Source organism: Volvox carteri (genome assembly GCF_000143455.1).
Source record: "Volvox carteri f. nagariensis unplaced genomic scaffold VOLCAscaffold_26, whole genome shotgun sequence".
NCBI lineage: Eukaryota > Viridiplantae > Chlorophyta > Chlorophyceae > Chlamydomonadales > Volvocaceae > Volvox > Volvox carteri.
In genome coordinates this window covers 33,996-57,052 of record NW_003307569.1, presented here as the reverse complement: position 1 = coordinate 57,052, position 23,057 = coordinate 33,996, and the positions used below count along the sequence as shown (strand labels likewise).

General features: G+C 58.0%; 2 protein-coding genes across 2 annotated transcripts in view; one reads left to right on the top strand and one right to left on the bottom strand.

Moving 5' to 3' along the window:
- The window catches only part of VOLCADRAFT_92400 (uncharacterized protein), a gene marked incomplete at both ends in the record, with an annotated part of 96,352 nt that extends 87,002 nt beyond the window's left edge, over positions 1-9,350 (bottom strand). The window contains 11 exons of the mRNA XM_002951790.1: positions 440-613; positions 1,174-3,181; positions 3,590-3,853; positions 4,327-4,451; positions 4,846-4,948; positions 5,203-5,406; positions 6,232-6,488; positions 6,808-6,957; positions 7,501-8,053; positions 8,531-8,897; positions 9,328-9,350. Coding sequence (XP_002951836.1) covers positions 440-613; positions 1,174-3,181; positions 3,590-3,853; positions 4,327-4,451; positions 4,846-4,948; positions 5,203-5,406; positions 6,232-6,488; positions 6,808-6,957; positions 7,501-8,053; positions 8,531-8,897; positions 9,328-9,350 — 4,228 coding nt within the window. The remainder of the gene's footprint in view (positions 1-439; positions 614-1,173; positions 3,182-3,589; positions 3,854-4,326; positions 4,452-4,845; positions 4,949-5,202; positions 5,407-6,231; positions 6,489-6,807; positions 6,958-7,500; positions 8,054-8,530; positions 8,898-9,327) is intronic.
- Positions 9,351-9,737: 387 nt separating this feature from the next.
- Positions 9,738-23,057, top strand: part of VOLCADRAFT_117970 (uncharacterized protein) — a gene marked incomplete at both ends in the record, with an annotated part of 13,882 nt that continues 562 nt past the window's right edge. The window contains 22 exons of the mRNA XM_002951876.1: positions 9,738-9,816; positions 10,231-10,292; positions 11,214-11,297; positions 11,990-12,093; positions 12,398-12,493; positions 12,889-12,974; positions 13,381-13,550; positions 13,940-14,020; positions 14,258-14,621; positions 15,019-15,712; positions 16,310-16,558; positions 16,979-17,120; positions 17,314-17,597; positions 18,039-18,272; positions 18,930-19,062; positions 19,148-19,808; positions 20,182-20,286; positions 20,798-21,015; positions 21,058-21,450; positions 21,764-21,928; positions 22,237-22,407; positions 22,818-23,014. Coding sequence (XP_002951922.1) covers positions 9,738-9,816; positions 10,231-10,292; positions 11,214-11,297; positions 11,990-12,093; positions 12,398-12,493; positions 12,889-12,974; positions 13,381-13,550; positions 13,940-14,020; positions 14,258-14,621; positions 15,019-15,712; positions 16,310-16,558; positions 16,979-17,120; positions 17,314-17,597; positions 18,039-18,272; positions 18,930-19,062; positions 19,148-19,808; positions 20,182-20,286; positions 20,798-21,015; positions 21,058-21,450; positions 21,764-21,928; positions 22,237-22,407; positions 22,818-23,014 — 4,772 coding nt within the window. The remainder of the gene's footprint in view (positions 9,817-10,230; positions 10,293-11,213; positions 11,298-11,989; positions 12,094-12,397; positions 12,494-12,888; positions 12,975-13,380; positions 13,551-13,939; positions 14,021-14,257; positions 14,622-15,018; positions 15,713-16,309; positions 16,559-16,978; positions 17,121-17,313; positions 17,598-18,038; positions 18,273-18,929; positions 19,063-19,147; positions 19,809-20,181; positions 20,287-20,797; positions 21,016-21,057; positions 21,451-21,763; positions 21,929-22,236; positions 22,408-22,817; positions 23,015-23,057) is intronic.

Here is a 23,057-nt window from a genome sequence, read left to right as displayed (position 1 = left end):
TTGACTAGGGTGGCTGGATGAGGGTGCCCCGAAATGCCGGGGAAGGCAGGGTTTCGCCTTGCATGTGAAGATATGCCCCCCTGTCCCACACATCATATATGGGGCTGTAAACTAGCGAGCGAGCTAACCTAAGCGTTAAGCTTTGGGATTCTGTCCTAGGGTATCAATCTCTTTGCTTCTGTTGCCTAAGGACCCTGGAAAAGTGGAGCTTCGGAAGGGAAGGGAAGGGAAGAATCCTTTCTTTCAAAAAAAATACGGGTAGGCGGAAGGCGTGGGGCAAGTTGTATTGGGCCAGTTGATTAAGATAATTTACGCAGGGTTAGCGCCAGCACTCCGGTGTGTGGGTACTAGTGGGTAGTTGGGCAGTTGGCAGTTGGCAGTTGCATGTGCCTTACTTAGCACACGGCACTCGGGGGCAGAGTGGCTACATGGTCCCCACCTGCAGCCATCAGAGGGGTATCATCAGCCAGACGCGTTGCCGCTGCGCCGCCGAGCACCTCCGCCACAACCTCCCGTACGCGTGACGCCGCCGCGGCTTGGGCGTCGTATGACGGCGGCGGCGGCGACAACGACGATGACGACGAAGGTGCTGCGACTGGAGGATGCGGCGGAGCTGCGGCGGCCCCGAATGGGTTGACACGCATTCCATTTGTTTGCCCAGGCATTACAGGATGCTATATCACGAGACTATATCACGAGACTTCAGAAAATGCACACAGGGGGATACGCAATACCGGTTCGTGTTGGGAGTACAAGAGGGAAGTTTAGAGCACCGCAGATCGCAATTCGTTCGGATGGCTCTTTCAAGCTGACATCAATTGCGGCTTTGGACCGCAGCTTCAGGTGCTAAAACCAAAAGTATACAATAACAGTGTGCGGCATTGCACTGAGGCTTTCCCTGGGCCTCACACGCCGCCGGCTCGCCGAAACTGCACAAGGGTGCCGCAGGGGGTGCTATCCATACCATACAGTGCCATGGTGCCATGCGAGGGAGGACGGATCGTTGATGCCGCTTGACATCTTTAGAGCCGGTTAATGAAAATGCCGATCTTCTTCATGCCAATCTTCTTTTCGCCGTTCAACGCCGTTCAAAATAAAAAAGAAGGTTGTAACAGCACAAAGAAAGAAACTCACGGTTGTGTACAAACATGTACTCATATTAGAGGAGCGTACCTGGCGGCTGGGGCTGCTGCTGGTCGGCAACCGTGATACCGCCAGCTTGCGCCAAAAAGTTCGCAATCTCTTCAATCGTCGGGTAATCGAACACCAGCGTGGGTGGCAGCTGCGCCCCGAAGGCGGCCTCCAGTGCGTTGGTCACGCCGACGGCGGCGGTACTGTTGACGCCGGCGGCCATGAGCGGCGTGTCCGTCGACAACATCGGCGCGGCGGCTCCGCCAAGTGCCTCCCGTACGATATGCAGGACGCGAGGGAGGAGCTGGTCCTTGGAGGGTGGGGTTGCTGCAGCGGCAGCGGATTCAGCCGCCGCCGGCGTCGCCGGCGCTGAGGCGGCGTCTTCGCCGCCGTCAATGCCCCTGAGAAAGACCTCCATCTCGTCCAGGGTGGGGTAATCGAAAGCGAGTGTGGGCGGCAGCTGTACCCCCAGCCTGTCCTCCAATCGAGAAACCAGTTGCACGGCAGCGGAGGAGTTTAAGCCAGCGGACACCAGTGGCATCGCACCTGGCGGCGGCGACGCCATGCCCAGGACCTCAGATACCACCTCCGCCAGCACGCTTGTCACGGACGGCCGCGACAGAGCCGCTGCTTCGGCGGCGGCGGCGGGAAAGGAGGTAGGAACGGCCGCAGCCGGCGCCGCAGTAGCTGCAACAGCAACCGCAGTAGCAGCAGTACCTTCTACAGCAGCTGGAAAAAGGATACCGGATAGCGAGCCAAGGTCACGAGTCGCGGAAAGGATACAGTAACGTGCCAGCTGGGCGTTGTGCAAGGCACCGCGGGGCAGCGCCACCAGGCGCACATTGCCGGGAGTGGCGGAAGCGATGTGCTGTACGGCAGACCACTCCGAGTAAAGAGAATCGCTGGGAAGGTCCGACGTAACGATGACAAGCCGGCGGGCGCCAGCGGACAGCGCTGAGGCGACGGCACGTGTCAGATCACCACCGCCGCCGGCGGTGGCGGCGACGGCGGCGGCGGCGGCAGCAGCTGTCGCAACAGCAGCAGCACCAGGAGGAACTGGAGTCTCTGTGAATGGTCCCACCTTTGCTGCCCATGGGAGCACGAGCGGCTTATCCGCCGCCAGAGGACGCATCTGAGTTCCATCCGCCATGAGGTGTGGCACGATGGGGAGCTTCGGTACCGCCCGCCGTACGGCATCGTACAGCTGCCGTACCTCAAGCGGGATCACGTCTGCCGCCACCGCCGCCGCACTGCGCGCCGCCACTAGGTCAATTACCACCGGCGCAAGGGAGTCCCGACGGACAGCGAATGCGGCAACCGCTCCTAGCGGCGGCATGCCACGCTTCGATGACAGCACGGCAAAGCGAATGACCCGTGGGTCGGTCAGACACGCGCGCGGATCCACCGCTACCGTTCGGACGTCCACGCCAGCGTGAAAACGCGAAACGGTTCCGATTTGTAGCCCAAGGGTTGCTGGCGGCTGTCCGGGAACAATCAGGACAACATGGCGGGCGCCGCCGTACAGCGCCCTGGCCAGAGCGTCACTTGTCGTTTCGCTGTAAGCCGCGGCACCTCGAACGGGCACTGCTGGCGGCGGAGGCGGCAGAACGATTGTGTAAGTTACGTCTCGGTTTGAGAGGTTATGCAGCGACGATAACGGGAGACCGCGGATGCCGTACGGTCCGACAGTGCGCGCACCAGCGCCAGCGCCAGCGCCAGTGCCAGTGGCGCCGCTGGCGCTCGCTGGCGTCATTGGCTGTGCAAATGCGGCGCAGATGGCTGCTGCGAGGCGAAGCGTCTCCACTCCCATCGCCGGCGCCGCCAGCGACTCCTCGGCGACTTCAGGCGACGGCGACCGGCGCGATGGCAACGGCAGCGGCGGCGGAATGACCCGTGGGGCGGTCGAACTGACCGAGGAAGCGGCAGACAGTCCCCCGGAAGCCGCTGCCACTACCGCCGTGGCCGCCGAGGAGACCTGGAAGCGCTTCCTGAGCTCTGTCTTGAGCACTTTGCCGGAGCCAGTGACAGGCAGCCGATCAAGAAAATGGATCTGCACGAACACGGAAAAGGTGCGTGCACCATGAGTACCAGTTTTGCACTGATTAGCTGCACTTGCGGCAATCCAGAAGAAATCTGAGACAAGGCTTGCTTGGCAAGTCGTCCTGGACTGTGATCCTTATGATATGACAACCCCCCCAGGCCCCATACACGGCCAACACAAATGCATGGCCCCCGGGCCGCCATTGCATGCGGCGTGTGGGGGCTTCCTTTCCACGAAGGGGGCTGCCTGGCTGTGTCCGGTTGTTTGATCTCTCTCTCTCTACTAGGCGACTTGTGGCCCCACTTTCTTCCCACGACGGGGTCGTGTGCGTGATACCCACACGGACCTCTCTATCCTTATGCTCGAGCTATCCTTGTGCTCGAGCTATCCTTATGCTCGAGCTCATACATATCGTACCTTTGCGGGCACTTTGTAATGCGCCAGCCGCCGGCGGCACCATCCCAGCAGATCAGCCTCAGATGTGTCCGCCGCCGCCGCCGCCGCCGCCGCTGCCAACGTTGCCGTTGCCGCGGCGTCGCGCCGCGTCACGACGGCCGCCATCACCACCTCACCCAGCAGCGCATTCGCCTGTCCGAACACCGCCGCTTGCGCTACGGCCGGGTGCGCCTGCAGTACGGCCTCTACCTCGCTGCAGTACACATTTTCACCGCCGACGAGGATCTAGAGGGGTGAAGGGGACAGGCGCAGGACATGTACCGCAGGGGCAGGTGCAAGGTAGGACGGGCAGTCAGCGGCAGGGATGAGGGGCGGTGGACATCCTGGCCCGAGTAGAAAGCGGAGGGGAGCAAGGACATGCGGACAGACATGCAGACAGACGAGGACATGTACTTTGCAAAATGGTTCATTGGATGGTTAAATCCGGTTGGTTCTCTAAGGACCTTCACCGCCGGTGCATTTCGCACGTCTCACTTCCTGCCTCTTCTCCTCTCAGGCCCAATTTGTGCAACCACTCTCAGGCCCAATTTTTACAGCCACATCCTGGCTACTACTTCACGTCAGCGTACTCTGCTACGTAGATTCGCGCCTTGTTCGTACGGTAACGCAGGACGCCCCTCCCCTCTTTCTCCCCTGTTTCCCTCCCTTTCATCCCTCCCCAAACCCTCCTTTTTCCACAACCGGCCCCTCCTTCCCACCATGTCCTTCTTGCGGTCGACAACACGGATGTATCCCGTCTCGTCCACAGCCGCCAAGTCCCCGCTCCGGAACCAGCCCCCAGGAGCGAATGACTCGGCTGTGGCCTGCTCGCGATGCCAGTAGCCTGTGGAACGGGGGTTTGGGAAGGGAATGCACCGGACAGGCGAGGATTACAGACGGACAGACAAACAGGCACACAAACCTGGCGGGTATGTTGAATGAATCACAGCATTTGGTGCCTTGCTTGGGTACGGCACAGTATCACACGAATCAAGGAAGTGGTAATTTGGTGGTTCCGGCGATAGGTAAGAGGAACTGACTGAGCAACCAGCAGGCTAAATATTTATGTTGGCTCTCGACCCGACATAGCAACGCGACAATCTTCATGTAACAACTAAGAAAAACAATCGTTTTTGTTTTAGGGTTTCTTACTATAAATCGTACAAACGGGTTTTCTACCGTAAATCGTGCAAACTTCATATTTTTATACCCAATAAAGCCTGCCTTCACGGCCTCACCAGCAAAGACGGTGGGCCCTCGGCACCACACCTCCCCCACTTCCTGTGAGCCAGGGGTCACATCGTGCTGGTGGCCGTGGTCGTCCTCCGCAACGACGCGCACCTGCGCCGGCCAGCGATGTGGGGATGTGTGAAGCCACAACAGGCGGCTGAAAATTGTGAATAAACAGTTTTACTACGACTCATATGGGGCTATGTATGCATACCCCTACCTCCCCCTACCTCCCCGCCCACCTCGCCCCTAGCTAGCTCGCCACCCTCCCCCCCTGCCCTGGCAGCAGCTTCACTCGTTTGTGGTTCGTCTTTCCCCTCCCTCCCCTTCCCCGCCTTCACCGCCTACCATACATCCGTTCTCACCTCCATGAGCACAAATGGGCGACCACACGTGAACACCAGGTCCATCAGCTGGGCGGAGCTGAGGACCGCCAAGTCCAGGGAGGGGTTGAGGGCGGCCTGGGTGGCCATGTCACCGACGTGTCCGACGGCACCGCTGCCAGTGGCGGCGCCAGTGACGGCCCCGGAAGGCGCGGAGGACGCGGAGGTCGCAGCGGCAGGGGCGTCCTGGAAGGGAACCGAACGTCAGCGGCGCAGAGGACGCGGGGGGACGCCATGGGAACAGAATGGCGTGGTGGTTGCTGGTCTGGGTCAAACGGTTGATCTGGGTCGTACGGCTGATTGCAAAGGATCTGGATTCGCGTCAAATATACAAAATGTTTTTGAGCCCACGTGTTAGCTGATCTGGGTCACAGCGGGATCTGGATCGGGAAGGGTCTGGATCTGGATCTGGGTCAAACAACTAATCAAGGCTGCATTGCTGATCTGGGTCATGGTTGGATCCATTCATTAGTCATCGTTTCACACGGCTACCACCATCACAACCACTACCATCAGCATCAGCACCATCACCAAGGAGATGCCGTACATTCGGCTTTGCAGGTTTAAGATCCAGAACACCCGCGGAGGGGGGGGGTGTAAACGGGGGGTACGGCAGTGACATCACCACCCACCCACCACCACACCAGCAACCCCCTGCAGGGCTATAACACGCCTCACACCTCACGCAGCCATATCTGTGTCCGGCTTTCTCTTCGTTCCGTCTTTACCGGCTCCTCCCGTCACGCAAACATACACACACATACGCATACACACACATACCCATACACACACATACCCATACACACACATACGCATACACACACATACGCATACACACACATACGCATACACACACATACGCATACACACACATACGCATACACACACATACGCATACACACACATACGCATACACACACATACGCATACACACCAACGGGCCCGAATAGCAACAACAGCAACAACAGCAACAGCAACAACAGCAACAGCAACAGCAGCAACGCCGCCCACCTGTTCGTGCCTGCGCCACCAGCCGTACGGCAGGATGCTCATGGAGATCTTCCCACAAACCTCTGTCATGCCGTACGACAGGAAGATCTCGCAGCCCAGCGCCGCCACTGCGCGCGCCAGTATGGCAGGCGATTGTGGGCTTCCCCCACAGCTGAGCACCCTCAAGCTCGACGTGTTTGCTAGCGGCAGGAGCGGGTTGTTCGCAATCATGGTGAGCATGGTGGACGCCAAGTTGGTCGCGGTGATGCGCTCGCGCTCTGAGGGGACGGCGGGTTGGCGTTGAGAGGGGGTTGGGAATCATAGATGCAAGGAGACACGAGCATCTGTGCGTATGTGTCGTATTTCTCATATTTGAAAGGTTGCTCGAGTCGTATGCCGACATGTCAACAGGCCATCATTTCAGTTTCTGCGTTTTCACACGTCCGCGTTGTAAATAACATGCGAAAGGCGTGTATCACACATGCAGCACACGTACACAGACATACATACAGACACACAGACGGACAGACGCGCAGACATACAGACTCAGGGTTTAAACATAAAGACAGGCACACAAAGACACGTCAAAACACGCACCAATTGCGAGGATAGCATCCGCGGGGCTGAAGGTGCGCATGATGACGTGGCGGCCACCGACCAAGGTGATGGAGTAAACCGCGAACACGTCAACCAGGTGGAAGAGTGGGGCGATGTGGCCCCACACGTCGCCGCCGTGGAGCCGCATTTCTGACGGTGGCACAATGAGCACACGGCGCAGGAGAGGATAAACATTTAAAACATACGTACATACGTACGTACATTGCCTATCATATTCGTCAAAAAGCAGAGCGTTCCTCCCTGCTTAATGAACTATTACTATACTAGGCGCACAGAATAGTTTAGTCTGTAATTTTTGGACCAGTACCAGTAGACCTATATTGTTGTCGTACCGCTGGAGGTGTATTATGACGTGGTTTGGCTGTACACAACATACGTCGGGCCCTTCACCCTAGGTGTGTGGAACACCAGCAGCGGTCCACCCGGGAAACGGATGGCTTCTTAGGTGAGGTGAGTATAGCGGGGTAGAGAGGGGCGCTTGCACAGAGAAGGCCGTTGGTTTCGGCTATTTAAGCGTTTCGGTATCGGTATTTTAAGCGTTTCGGTATCGGTTGTTGGGCGGTTATCTCGGTTGTTGAGCGGTGGAAAGCCTCGCCCTAAAGTGCATGTGGGTTTCCGGTGCCAACTTAGGCAACCTTCCCGTCCAATACTCCACACCGCGCACCCTACTACCTGCAATGGTGCCAATAGCGTGCAGCATCACGATGCGATGACTCAGCAGGACACCCTTGGGCAGTCCTGTCGTACCGCTGGTGTAGTACATGTGGTACGGATCGTCAGGATCCCAATCTTGACATGCGGCAGTCCTCGGCGAAGCCGTACAATCGGAGGTTGGTGAATTCGGAGCGTTGGCGGCAGCGGTGAAGGCAGCGGCGCGCACTTCCCCCGGGCTGCAGCCCGGCGCGGTCGCCAGCGCAGCGGCGATGGCGTTGTGGTACGGCAATACATGAATGAAGCTGCCACGCCGTACGGCACTGCTGGCGAGTAGCCGCGCGGTGGCGGCGGCGCTGCTATCATCGACAACGAAAATGGTGTGGAGGTGGAAGTCGGCCGAAGGTGGGCTCGCAGCGGGAGCAGTAAGCTGCTGCGTACTGGGTGTCTGTGTGGTGGCGAAGTCCAGTGCTGCAGAAACCGTGGCTCCAAATTCAGCAGCGTGCGTGATGAGAATCTCGGTTTCGGAGTCTCGGAGAATGTACGACAGCTCAGGCGGTGCTAAATTGATGTTCTGAGGAAGAAGCAAACCATTGGGCAGGCACGGTGGTAAAGGCTTCGGAAGACCTGTCGTGACGATTTGGGTTGTGTACGGCATTAAAACGCCATGATGTGGGGTGGTGAAAGCGGTGAAACCGTTATCTTAGCCGATAACAACCTCGTTAACGAGACACAACCGCCTCACGACCCAAAACTGTGTTGCGTTGCTTTTGGTAGCTTGGGCTGGGAAATCTCTGCTATGAACTGTACAGATTTGGAGCATTTGCGAAGTAATATGAGGATAATTTAAATTTGTAACTGCAGCACGCCTCCCCTTAGGTCGTATCAAGGCATGCATCACCTACATGGATCCATACGGTTTGCCTTCCAGAATGGCCGTACCGTACTGCCGGACTAGCAAGAGTTGCCTCGCTGTCGTATCATAGACTCGTAAGAGGTCAATTTACTACCTTTGAAAAATCACCGTGTTGTCTAGAAAAAAGAAACCTACCACGTTGACGATTACAGCTCGAAGCAGCGCTGCCGCGAAGTGCAGCTCCAGGACCTCGCTTGAGTTTCGGAGCATGACGGCAACACGACTACCACGGCGCACGCCGGCGGCAAGCAGAGCCGCAGCTGCGGCCACCGACCGGTCATGCAGCTCCTTATAGGTCAGGAGGCGATCAAGCTCCGGTGGCGCGGCCGGTGTGAAGGGCGCAGGGGATGCAGGCGCGACCGCGTTGACCGGTGTTGGCGCCAGGTCAACGATGGCGAGGCGGTATCCAAAGCGCGCGTTGGCGTAGGCCAGGCAGGACCAGATGTCCAGGGAGGGGTTTATGTTGGGCCTAGGAATTTCGGGCAGGTTGATGGGGTTAGTACTGCGCGCAAGGGATGTGCCATGTGGGATGTGTGGAAAGACATGGGATGCGGTGACGGCCGACGTGGAATCGGCGGTTGGTGTTTCCTGATCAGCTGAATCGGAAGGCGTGTAACTTCCATGCTGCAATGACGGTGTCCCCGCCTGCGCTTCGGTATCCCTCGGAGGAACGTCAATGTGATCGTCGGAAGGTGATATTTCAGGATTTCCACTGGTTTTGTTTCCCATGGAATTATTCAAATATCCAAAGTTGTTGTTAACACTGATCTAACTTCAAGGTGTGTAACTTCGCTTGGGAACGAGTTTGCGCATAACTGAAATAACTAGAACGGTCGGCACGAACGTGCTCGGAAAGCCTGGCTAGTCGAGAAAGGATCAATAATTCAAGCAAATCTGGAAAGCGATCTTGATATGAACCGGTAAATATGAACCGGGAAATGGAACAGATGGCCATAGAGCTGAGAAAAAACAATGATCACCAGACTTATAATCAATTGTGGTATAAGCAGTTCCACGCGAAATATTGGACGCATCCGTGAAAGTTCGCGCGCAATCTAGGACGTGTTCTTGGATGGGCTCGACGCCTACCACTTCAACGGTTCCTGTGTACGGATAGGACATTTTGCCTTCCTGGGCAACAATTGCTGTAACGCAACACAATAGAGCCATATATTATTGTTATCACTTACGCGTAACATTTTCGATCTAGTATTCTAAGTGGAAACTAAACAGCTCACGAAACTCCTTGACGCCTTGGGCCCCTGGTTTTGCTTGGCACCGTTTTTGATAACAAGCTATCTGGTAAATTATTTCCGATATGTGTTAACTCTTAACCTAAAAAATGGGAGGCGCGGCAAGTAAGGACTTCCTGGAAAATGGGCCAAAGAACGCTGTCGCCAAGGAGCTCGATGAGCTTGGAGGTATGCTACGCTACGGGCGATTTGGCTATGTGTCCGCAGCAGCTTCGATTTGGGGTTGCGTTGCTGGCTTCTCGGTGCATGCTGAGAGCTGGAACCTAAAGTGCTTCCGAAATCTTTGTCCCCAAGGCAAATCACAGACAGCATCACTGTGCTAGCGTGGTGTTGCGTACTTTGCTGTCCTCCTTTTGGCGTGACGCCATGAGCTATGTTACTCGAAACCGGGGAAAACCATATTCAGTAGCAATTTTGACCATTGATTAGCCTTAGATGCTTCTTTATTGAGCCCATCAGGCATCATGCCTTGCTTTAACTGGGCCAGCTGCTTGCGAATTACTGTGCCATTCCAATTTTGTGTACTGCCCAAGCTTCGCAGTGTACGCACACTAAAAATCCAATGTAATGTCCGGTCCGCAGGCTATGACCGGCCTGCCCTTGCAAAGAATCAGAGCTTCACTGCTCGGCTGGACTGGCTGGGGGTAGGTGGTGGAGCTTGACTGATTGCTCTGTGGCGGGGTTATAAATCGTAGGCTAGGTTTCACAGTTTGCCACTGAAGAACGTCCTGTGGGAACGAGCCATCGCAATGTGAGACGGTTGCTGGGAGTCCATTGCTACCTTCTGAAATGCCCGGTCTGTCATCAGCTTGGCTTGGTATGGCTTGGGACTAAGAAGCTCAGTATCTCACTTCTGAAAAAATCTAGGGTACGGCCGGCTTGTCGTGCGAACGCGGTCACCTATGCACCTTGAAGATTCGCAAGCCGATTGGTACCAATCAACGCAAACACTTTGCGCCCATAGCTTACATTTAATACCCTTAGCATGTATTCCAGGGGGGAAAAGCGATTGCGCCATGGGTCCATGGCATGGACAGGAGTTATTGATTTGTACTCCACATGGCACTCAAGAAATTATTGAAGGGTTTCTTTCCGGTGGCCCCTCCTTGATCCACGGGAATATGGTTTCGGGGGCTGGAAAAAGGACGAGAAAATACAGCCGCCGCAAATACGCGTGCTGCAGCTGGCTCCTGCGTGTTTGTGCTTGCTGCGATGAGCAGCGATGGGTGCTGCTGCCCGATCTGCGGGCATTTTAGAGAGCCCGCAGCGTGGCAATGCCCCACTGGTCCTACCGTACCCAAAGGGGGCATTGCATTGCATGTAGGCGTTACACCATAAGGGCAACGAAAATTGTTCCACAGCGCTGTCACACGTTTCTGGGTTGGGTTTTGTGCACTGCGGACGGACGGACGCATACGGCGGGTTAAAGGCCAAGGTTCATTCGTGGCAGGGCTCTCAGTTGCTGCGCTCTTGCTCGTCTTTAATGGGCTGTTCGTCTGTAACCGAACATTGTGTGCAATGGCCGTACACGTACGGCCCCTTCACGCGCGCCCGTCCTTCCCCAGAATCAAGTCGTTAAAACCAGCGACCAGATGGAAGCTGCGCTCTCCAAAGACGAACAAGCGGGGCGGAAGGAGCTGGAGAAGGAGGTAGGGGCGGGATGCGATGCGGAGGTTGAGGGGTATATGCTGGAAGACGAATGCATGAACGGTGCACGGAGTTGGGTGTTGATCGGACATGAGCAATGGAGTTCATGTTGCTGTTGTTATTGGTGGTGGTGGTGGTAATGGTAGTGGTTATGGTAGTGGTAGTGGTAGTGGTAGTGGTAGTGGTAGTGGTAGTGGTAGTGGTAGTGGTAGTGGTAGTGGTGGTGGTGGTGGCAATGACGGTGGTGATGGTCGTGATGGTGATGTCAGTCGTGGTGCAGGGGGGAATGGGTAGGACCTTCATGCACCGGGATGGTGGACGGGCACGGTGGAGGTGAGCTGTGGTGCAGAAAGGCACGGTATTGACACTGGTAAGGTCGGAAGTACTTTTGAGCCTGCGACCCTAAACGCTGAGCTGTGCTCGACTCCGCGAACCCTAGGTTAGCTTCCACATGCATGCATAGTATTAGGGTAACGTAAATGAGGTGTAACACACACACATATATACATATATACACTGTTGTGGAGACGGACTTCACTTTACTCTTTGTATTGCTTGTGCTACACAACACATTACAAAACACAAAACACAAAACGCACACACAGGCATCTGAGTAGTGACTATGTGATAGCCCCTTTCAACATGCCATCCAAACCCATTCATGTACCATGTGATGTGATGGCTCGACACGCAGGCAAAGCGGCGCCAACTTATGGCACTCCGTCGCGGGCAGGGCGACGTACAGATGAACTTGCAGTACGCGGACTTTTACCTGCGGCAGAAGATGAACGAGCGGGGGTGAGTGGAGAGGGCCCCGGAGATGTGCGCTGCCACGTACTTTACTGCTGTTACGTGCATTCGTACAGATATACATACATGCATTTGAGATGCTTGTGCATCTCGCGGGGATGGGGTTCCGTGCGTCCGTCCGGCCACCTCATTCTGCAAAGCCGGTGACCCGTGGGTCCGTTTGTCCGTCCGCCCGTTCCGCAACCTCCGGGTCTTTTTGTTCGTCCGTTTGTCCGTCCGCTCGCTCTGCGACCCGTGGATTCGTTCGTCCGCCTCATCCTGTGCACCGGCTTGGTGACCCGTGGGTCTGCAGGACCTTCAATAACTCCGCCTCCATCCTGCGCAACTCCCACATCGCGGCCCTGGCCACGGAGGCTGTGGAGATTTCGGAGGCATCAAGCGCCAAGTTGTGAGTATCGCTGGCCGGTCGGCTGGCCGAGTAGCTGAGCGGCTGGCGAGGGATTGGGCGCCTTAATGGTTGACGATGTGCGCGGGGGTCAGGCATGGACGCATGGCAGACACAGGGGCTTCACAGGCTAAAACATTTAAGCTAGGAAAGGGCTGAATAACGACACCGCGGTCCCGCCAAACATGAGATGACGGGGCAGAAACATGACCTGGCGGCCGTAGGGGGCATAACTCAGGCGCCGCCATTCATGCAGTCGGTTACTTGATCGTTGACTGTGACTGTTGTGTTATCTTTGACCCGCCGCCCGGCCCTTTCTCCTTTCGCTTCTCTCTCTCTATCTATCTATGGGGATCATGTACATACATACGGATTTACGTACGATGTGTAAACCACAGGGATGCGGCCCGTCGTACGGCGGAGCAGGTGGCGACGCTGCAGCGGTTGTACAGCAGCAAGAGCGGACCTGGCGCTGTTTCGCAACGTGAGTTGCTTGACACCAGCCCCTCTTCGCGCTCGTTAGCACAGTAGGAGAATGCGAGTACTGAGCGAACGGGTATATGAACGCGTTTATGTTTATGTTGAAAAGTATTAGGAAAATAGCGCCGACGCTAAGTTTACGCCAAAAAACATGGATACACGTCTCAGGCGGTGCTTGATGCTTGCTGGTTGACGGATACCACCACTGCCGTTTTACTTGGTTGGGTATTTATCCTTGCCTGTATGTATGTGATTAACATGTACCCGCCAACGTGCATCCCTGCCCGTTGGGGGTGCATGTGGTGAGGTCTCGTGGTTTCGGAGCCGAGACTTGGGGGCGGGCCGTCCACTCTATACACCCTATGCACGGTTTTAGCATGCATAAACATTTTCCTCTCCGCACTGCATAGGGGCCAAGCCGTCGCCGGATTCGATGGCCGGCGCAGCGGAAGGCAGCGGCGCGGCCAAGGGCTCTGGTGCCGCCGCCGCCAGCGGAGGCGGCAACACCAAATGGCGACAGACGGTGCAGCACGCCAAGAAGACCGCATTCCTGGCTGTAGGGACGTACGTTGCCATGAATGTGAGTAGGATACGCGTCGAAATCGGTAACATAACACTTTTGTTTATATGCTGGGGTTCGGTGGGGCTTCACCTGCCGGCGGGGGCTGCAGTCGTTGCTGCAATGTGCGGGAGTTGAGCGGATTAATCTGTAGCGGACGCACGTACGAAGAACCCATGCGTGCGTAGTAAGAGGCGATTTTTGAGCGCGCGGACCTTCCGACCGTGAGAGCAGATGACGTCCTTTCTCTTTCGCCTAATTGGCATGTTCGTCCTGGCAGTCATGCATTCAATTCAAAGCTTTCTGCGTATGTTTCGTTCTTTTTGTGTCGCTTGTCGAAATGGGGATGAAAGGCCAAGAAGAGGTTTGACGGCGCCCGCGTCGAGAACTTTGCGCTGCTTGCCGAGCAGCAGCTGGGGGAGGGCGTCCAGAAATTTGTGGAGGAGGGCGAGCGGCTGGCGGCTGCACGCGACAAACTTCCTGACATGAAGGTGCGTCCTTGTGGCTGCGGCGGTGGCGGCGGCGGTCTGAATCCGGGCAAAGCAGGGGTACTAGCGACGTGGGGTGCGTGATGCACATCTTTTGTCCATAATAGACCAGACCACTAATAATTGGTCTAATATCGAACATGCATTTCTTCTGTATTGTTGCCCTGTATAATTACCCTGTACGTCTGCACTATTTACAGCTTTAATTTATCTGTACTGTCTTCGTTTTCACCAATCCAGGCTGAGCTGGAGAACCTGCGATCGGCCATGCAGCAGCTCGCTGCGGAGCAACAGGCGCTGGAGGCGTCCTGCCCGCCGGAAGCCCTCGACAGCCACGACGGCGACGGCGACGGCGACGCCGCCGCGGTCGCGGCGGCGGCGGCGGCGGCTGGGGTGTCCTCTGACGCAGAGGCGGCGGCCCTGGACGACGACGGCTTGGACGCCGACGAGGCGGCGGCCACGGCGGCGGCCGCTATGGCGGCGATGCGGCATCCAGGGCATAAGGCCTCTTCACCGAACAAACCGCGGTGGCATTACAGCGGCGCGTCGCCCGGCTTTGACAGCGCGGGCTACCCTCGGGCTAAGCCTGGCACACGGCTGCGAGGTAGGGCCTCCGTGGGCCGTATCTTGCGTGTCTCTCTGTATGTTTGTCTGTTCTTCCAGCTGCGTGGATTCACATCCCCAGCGCTATCTCCTGAGCTCCCCTTCTGAGCTCCCCTCTCCTCCGCCTCCGGTCACTGCTCCCTGTCAGCGATACTGGCCAACAAGTATTATATTGGGTCATATAGCTATATAAAATGTATCCAATGTATTCGAGACCGGGAGACTCAAGACGTGAACAAAATTAATATTAAGAGCGGGGCTGTCTGATCAAATACAGATGGCAGGCGCGGGCGCACCTTTACCCCAAGGCCCACTCCTTTATCCTCAGTCGTGACGCAGCTTAGCATCACCTCACCGCACCCCTGCCCACTTCTCCCTCTCACCCACATCCACCGCAGACGCCCCTGCTTCGGCCCCTCCCGGAAGACGCAACTCCAACTCCGCCGGGGGCTCGCTAAGCCTCCAATCGGCGCCGCTGGCCTCAGCCTTACCCACCGTCGGCTACCTGGGCCCGCCGCCCGCCTTCAGCGCCGCGCGCCGGCGTGCCACCACACCCAGCAGTGCGTCGGGCGCCGCCGCCGCCGCCGCCGCAACCCCCCTCCTGGCCAATGGCTCCCCGCCGCTACAGGGCGGAGGAGGCGGCGCTGGCCTCACTCCCCGAGGCCGCACGAGTCTCGCTCGCGCGTCGTGGTCGGGTGCCTTTTCCCAGCCAGACCCCCCGGCGACGCCCGGCGGCGGCGGCAGCGGCGGCGGCAGCACGTCCGCTGGGGAGCTGCTATTGCCGCTATCCGGACAGCAAACCCACGGCGCGCCGCTACGGCCGTCACGGCCAAGCGCGCCTGGGTCGCTGCGGCTTTCGGCTCCGTCGGGTACGGGAGTACGGTGCCGTAGCGAGCCGGTACCAGCAGCAACCGCTGCAGCGGCGGCGGCGGCTGCAGGAGGTGCTGGGGGAGGTGGAGGAGCTGGCGGGCTGCTAAGGCCAGCTTCACCTGTGCGGCCGTCGCTACTGGGCATGGGCCCGCGACCCCCGTCGTGCGGGGGCTCACCCGTGCTGGCTGGTCGGCCTGGTCCGCCTGGTCCGCAACGGGCTAGGTGAGGTTTCGGAGCTGTTTGCGTACCGGGACCGGGGTTTGGGGGCAGCGGGAGGGGGTAGCGGGGCATGAGGAATCGCACGCTTTGGGGGGGGGTCAAAACACAGCCTGCCGGTGGGAGAGGAGGAGTTGAACTAGACGGGTGAGGGAGGGGAGCGCGGGGAGGGAGCTTTGACACGATCCCGCGGTGTTCACAAGTCCCCCAACACCTCCGCACCCCCCCTCCCCTCAGCCAAGTCGCTACAGCTCCTCCCCCCGCACTGCCATTACTTAAAGCTCCCCGTCGGCAGGGGCAGGGGCACCATTGCCGCTGAGAAGAGACCGGTCGGGAAAATCCGACCGAGATTGTCTAATATTGTAAATAGGGTCTAGTTTACGCGACTTGCTTGAATGGCAAATATTTTTCGGCAACCCTGCCGAGCCCACCACGATGTGCTAGTCTAATCGTGTGTATGGGTGCCCTTGGGGTTCTTTACTTCTTTACACACATGGTCTTTACACACGTGGATTGGCGGATTGGGAGAATATCATCGAGTCTCAACTCGCATCGCGCGTCCCCTCCGCATCCCGTGCTCTATCCACTCATTGAAATCCACAGTGACACGTATCGTCCTGTACTGGGTAACGAGGCCCCCAGCACCCCCGGAGAGCATCGAGTGGGGACCATGGCACAACGCATCGCTAGCAAGATCGCGCTGCCGCTGCGAGCCGCCAGACACCAGCTGCGGTCCCTCCGAGATGCGGAGACAGCCAATGTGCTGAGGCAACAGCAGCTCTTGGCATCGATTGAGGAAAATGCGGCAATCCTGCAGTCGACCTCGGGCATGCTCAATATGTACTGCAATCGGTACGGCGTGGGTACGGCGCGCGCGGGTGGAAGGCGGGACGGAAAGCCGGGGTGGGGCGATTGCCGCTGAAAAGCTCCGATTTAGGGCTTGCTTCCTTGCCGCTCCTAAGGCTCCACTCTCCCCACTGCTACTACTGGGGGGAAGGGGGTTAGATGTCTCAGTACTCTATTCCGGCATATCTTACCAGTTGCTTGTATATATATGTGTATATATACATATAGGTATGTATATTAGGGATAATGAGGGGAGTTTTAGCAAAATAGTAACAGCCATAGTGGATCCTTATCCAGATGTTAAGACCTACACTCATAATCTTCCTGTCGGTGAACTGGCTGTTACTTTGCTGAAAGATTAATGGTTGGTTTATTGATACTGCTGGGGCCTTATATCTCTCCTCCCCTGTACCTACTGCTACGCAGCGCTAACGGGCGGTGGGTGGAGGCCCAGCAGTGGGCCATGCCGCCGGTGCATGAGGCGGCGCTACCCGGGCTGCGGCAGCAGGCAGCGAGGTACAAGGACGTGGTGCTGCGGGACATTAAGGACGGCCGCTTGGCGGTGCAGGTGAGGGGTGTGGTGGGAGGGAGGGAGGGAGAGGGGAAGGGAAGGGAAGTGGGCGGGGTGGGGTGGGTAGGAAGGGGGGGAGGAGGGATGGTGCAACGGCGGAGAAGCAGATTAGGATGAGCCTGTGATGCATGACCGTGGGTGTGTGGCTCTCACCTTGCCCTCGCCCTCGCCCTCGCCCCCTCTAAAACAGATTCACGTGGATGACGACATCTTCATGTCAGCACGGCTGGGCCCCCTGGCCATGTGGTCGGTGGACCCCTGGCAGCTGCTAGCCGTAACCCACCCAACCCGTACGGAATGGACCTCCCACCTAGTGGGGCTGGGCTTGGGTGTACGGCAGCTGTTGGCGCTGGCTACGGCAGTTGAGTCGTTGGCGGGTACGGAAGCGGTTGGCAAGATGCAGGTGGTGCTGTCGTGTCACGAGGGTCAGGTGGAGGCGGTGGTGCGGGACCTGACGGCACGGAAGATGTGCAGGTGCGTGCGTGCATGTGCGTGCATGTGCGTGCATGTGCGTGTATGTGTGCGTATATGTGCGTATGTGTGTGTGTGCGTGTTTCGGGGTGTGGGGGTTCCGGCGGGAGAGGAGGGAATAAGGGACGCTTGCAACGACTAAGATGGGCTGAGTTTTGTACGGAAGATGTGCAGTCGGGCAAAACGATCTTGGGTTCTGAGATTGGGGGGCGGCGTGAAATAGGGGGGAAAGGCTGGGGGTTTCCCCGTGTCTGAGGGAGGTGGCAGGTGGCAGGTTGGTTGGACTGATTCGACTGAGGGCGCGGCACTTTTGGGCCGCGCCCTCAGTCGAAAAGTGCCAATGACGGGTCATCGGTTGAGTCAAAGAAAATGAAAAACACATGGGGGGCCCCCCGCCCCGCCCCGCCCCGGGTACTTCCGACCCTCCATCTGACATGACTCCAGGTTCTCGCCGGATAACGTAATCATCAGTGTACAACAGCGTGCTCCGGGTCATGCGTACGACAAGGTGAAGCGCACCTTCGCGCCGGCGCCGCAGGCGCCGCCACGCGCTGCCGGCTCGGGCTATGCGCTGCTGGCGTTATGCTGGGCGGGATCTGAGGCGTTCCGGCTGGGCGGCGCTGACCTTTCGGAGCGACGGCCCCTGGATCGATCCGCGCTGGATACGTTTTTGGAAAAGTGAGTGTAACGCCGTCATAACATTCCCCCCCTTGACCCTTGACCATGTTTTACGGTTTTTACCCTTCTGTCCTCATACTGCCCGTACTACGCGTCTTTGGTCCATAATCCCCCCTCCTCCACCTCCTCTCCCGCTCCCTCTCCCTCTCGGTCGGGTCGGGCGCGTGTTTGGGGGGTTGGGAGGAGCACTAACATGTCGTTAGCTTTTTATTACCAGCCCATCAGCCATTTTTGGTCCATTTTTGGTCCACCTTGTCAATGCCGCCGCCAGGCCGGCGGCAACCTATATTCCAGCTCACGTCATCAGTTCTTTTTCGCCGCCTCTACACCTACCTTTACTTCTTTACGGCTTCGCTTTACTGCTTTTCTTCCGCTCTTATTTTAGTCTTGGCGGCTAGGTAGGTAGGTAGGTTTCCGCGGCCATCATCATCCCGCGGTCGGCTCCTTCAAAACCGCCTACTGGTCAGCTCTACTTCTCTTTCCTTGGCAGCAGCTTCACTCGTTCACGTGGTTCGTCTCTTTCCCCCTCTCCCTCCTCATCCTCACTTAGTTTGAACGTCCACAGTTGTTTTCTTTGACTTTGGTTTTTTTTTTGCGTATGTGTCTTTCCCTCTCCTCCCTCTCCTTCCCTTGTCCGCATCCCGTCCTGCGCTCCAGGGAAGTCACCTGGCTGTCCAGTTGGCGGCTCCGAGACCTGGTGCATTACTCTCCGGAGAACTGCCTCAACATCGAACAGCTGGCGTTGTCGTACGCACTGTCCGACAGCATGGATGCCAACATGAGCATGCAGGTATGGTTACGTGTGTTTGCGTGTGTATTGCACCTCGAGTTGTATCACTCTCTGCTTGCCAATCAATTGTTTTTGTCGCCTACAGGTCGAGTTAATCGAGTCGCTGCATGGAATTAGCCGTTACGGCTCCGGCATTGTCCTTTCGCTCAAAGAGCGAGCCCTGTCGGCGGTGCCGCCGCCAGCACCTGCCGCCGTTGCCGCCAACGTGCCGCTGCTCCGTCGTACCAACGGTCGTACGGGGCCGCATGGTTCAGGTCCCGCTACGTCTTCCACCTCCGCCACGTCCTCCTCCTACGCGGCAACATCCTCCTCATCCTCGGCCCCTTCGACCTCTTCGACGTCCACTTCCTCATCCGCTAGCACTTCCGTCGATAGCGCCCACACTGCGCTGACGGGTCCGTCGACGCCGCCGCTGGCGCAGCCTCAACCGCCGTCCCAACCGCCGTCGGTCCAAGCGCCGCTACGGCCTCTGCATATCCCGCCGCAGCGGCAACCTCTCAGCGCGCCGCCGTCGCCGCCGCTGACGGGAGCCCCGAAGTCCGGATCTCCGCGTTGCTCCTTAGACAAGTCAGGAAGTGGCGGCAGCGCCGCTGGCGGCGGCGGCGGCCGCGGCGGCGCCAGTAGCAGCCGTCGGTCGCTAGCTTCGTCTGGCTCGGCAGGACGCGCCGGCGGCATTGGCGGCGAGGGCGGGCCGTTGTCGGTGTGTGACATTAAGTGGGCGGATGTCCAGACACCGGCTTTGGCGGGTAAGTCGGCGATCGATCGGGGACACTCTCGAATTACGAGACGTATGTAGCCCATTGGTGGGCCCAGGCATTTTACGCGTACAGAGAGATTAAATCGAAGGAACAAAACTCTCGCAAAAATAGTTAAGGAAAGATGACGATGACAAAGGAGCCCCGAGGTTCTTTTTACAGTTCATGCATCATCGGGTTGGAACTCTTTATGGAGGTGTTGAGCAGGGTCCGACAGGGTGTCGTACCTCCTCACTGACAGTGCTTGCTACCTCAACCTACCCGACCCTACCCGACCCCACGTTCCTCACTCTTCACTACCTGCAAACCCTGCAAACCCTGCAAACCCTGCAAACCCTGCAAACCCAACACCGTATATCCGCAGCTGGTCTTCAGCAGCTCGTCGACACCGCAGCCCAACAGAATGGCACCACGCCACGTGTGCCGGTGTCCATCAAGAGGTACATGTACCACGTACCCAGCCTGAGAGGTAGGCAGGGAGGCGGGTGCCTGCTGATGTGCTGCTAGGTGTCATGATGTGCTGCTAGGAGGGTGCGGGCGGCAGGGATAGACGGACTGGGGGCTGCGAGCGGGGGGACTCTGCTTGGTGGCAGCTTGGTGGCGGTGGTGGTGGGCGGTGGCCTGAGGTGGAAGGAGTGGTGCTCTAGGGAGGGAGTTCACTAGCTCTCGGAAATCGTTGCGGGTCAGACGGCATTGCGTAGCTAATAATCGTCCGTTGGATCTTGTAGTTGATTCGCAAGTCAAAACGGTATTGTTTTTTTGGAGATTGTTGTTGTCGTTGTCGTTGTTGTCGCTGTTGTCGCTGTTACTGATGGTGGTGGTGGTGGTGGTGGTGGTGATGGTGATGGTGATGATGGTGAAGGGGTTTTAAGCTCCCCCCCTCTCGACGGACCCCGTCTGGCCCCCTCTTTACTTATGCCCAAACTGCGCCCCGTGTCCACCCCGTGCCCACCCCCGTGGGCCGCCGTCCGTGTGTGCAGCCGTCCTCTCCGGGCCCTCCATCTTTCGACCTTCCGTTAGCATTGGCGAGGGGGGCTACCTGTACGTCACCTTTGACGCATCCGACATCACCGCACAGCCCGCCGCCCGCTGCGTAGCGCTGTCGTTCGGTTCCCGCGGCAGTGCGACAACAGGCCCTGGCGGCGCCGCCGCCGGCAACACTGGCAATACTGGTATCGACGGCGGCAGTCTTCCGCCGGTCATTGGCAGCGGCGGCGGAGCCGCCGCTGCCGCGCCGCAGGCGCGGCTCTCCAGCGCCGGAGGCGCTGGCGCTGGAAGCGGCGCTACAGCCTCCGCCGCCGCCTCCGCCGCCGGCGCGGCATCGCCGGCGGGTGCCGGCAACAACAGCCTTACGCTTGCGACTGCACAGTCTGCGCAGTCTGCGCTGCAGCGGGGCCGGTTGTTGACTAACGACAGCGACCTGGACACGTTGCTGTGGGTGATGGGCGAGCAGGACAACCATCCGGGTTTCAGGGCCAGCGTCTCCGCGACCAACACGGCCAGGTCACGGGTTGTTTCCCACGCGGGGGCCGGGGTGGTGGGCGGCTCAGTCCTGGGAGGGCCTGGCCGGGGGCCGCTGCAGCAGAGAGTCATCGTGGTGGCGGTCACGGACGACGCGGCGTGTCCGCTGGCGGTGAGGGGCCGTGCGCGGTTTGGTTGGGTGGGGGGATGGGTGGATGGGTGAGATGGAAGATGGCAAAGGGCCGCCTCCACACGCAACTGGCGTGGTGTGTGTATGTGTGTGTATGTGTGTGTATGTGTGTGTATGTGTGTGTATGTGTGTGTATGTGTGTGTATGTGTGTGTATGTGTGTGTATGTGTGTGTATGTGTGTGTGTGTGTTGGAAATCCCCCAGGGCTTCCACGTCCAGTTCCTTATCCAAAACCTCCCTCTCCCTTTTCCCCATGCACATACATACATACATATGTACACACGCTTCCAATTAGGTGCGTGTCGCCATGGCCGTCATGAAGCCTGGTGCCGACTGTCTTCATGTGCTGAGTATCGCCAAGGACCCCTCCTCCATGGCTGTTTCTGCTGCCCGGGGGGTGGCGGAGAAGTTTGAGAGCATGGCCGCGGCCACGCTGGGCGACGTCAAGTCCGTCGTACAGGTACGGCAGTTTGGTATTACTGGTGTGTACAGTTTCAATAGTTGTCAAAAGTTACACAAGAGGTTTGCCTTTGCCGGCATCTTGAGGCGCCGCTTGAGTGGTGGGGGGGAAGGGAGAGAGAGAGAGAGGGCGCGTGGCGCGCGCGCGGCGTTTTGACCGCTCTCGCCGATTTCTTCATTCTCACGCAGCAGAAAGAGGAAACACACTGACAGCTGTGTCTGTTTTAAAATTGTCTCCCAAAAGTGTGTGTCCACCTGATCCACCTGATTGGCGGCGATTGCATGGATGAACGCATGGATGGACCGCAGGTCAAACGTCAGTCTATTGTGGAGGACATTGCCGCCTACGCCGAGCTGGTCCGTGCCAGCCTGTTGGTGACCGGGAGCATGAGTCTGGCAGCTGCTCAGGGCTCCAGTGTGGTGGGGAGTGTGGCGCTGAGCCTGGCGCGCGACTGCAACCGACCTATACTGGTGGTCAAGGTGGGTGATGGCGGGGTGTTGGGGGGGCGGGGGATTGCGTGTCAACTTGCTGTGATGGTCATGGTGGTGAGGATGAGGGTGGTGGTCATGGTGGTGAGGATGAGGGTGGTGAGATATTTTATCCATGCCGGGGTTCTCCCGTCCCTTGTGCTGCTTGGACTTTAGCAAATATGCTGAAAAGAATTATTATTATTAATATTAGTTGGCCGAAAGGTTTCCGTCTTGGCTCTTGCCATATAGCTTTTGCTGGTTAGTGCTTTCATAAAACTTTGATTTTTGTCAAATAACATGTTGAAATGTTGGCGGATAAATATCAGCATGCATATCGTTGAAATACCAGGCCGTGATTGTGTCTTGCCGCTTCGTCTTGTGTGTGTCTTGCCGCCGCCGCCGCCGCCTCCTCGCTGCAGCCCAACGCTCGGCAGGCCGAGTCGGCGTACGAGGTCGGCAAGAAGCTGTGTCTGCGCGCCGCCGTGCCCGCGGAGACGGGCAGCCGACCCATGGTTCGTTTCGTCGTTGACCACGTGCTTGACGGCACCCGTGGGGACAAGCTGGTGCTCATCCGGGGCAAGGCCTTTGATAAGGACATGCAGGAGCTGACCAGCAGGTGTGTCTGGACGTGGGGATGAAGGGGGGGGGGAGGTGATGAT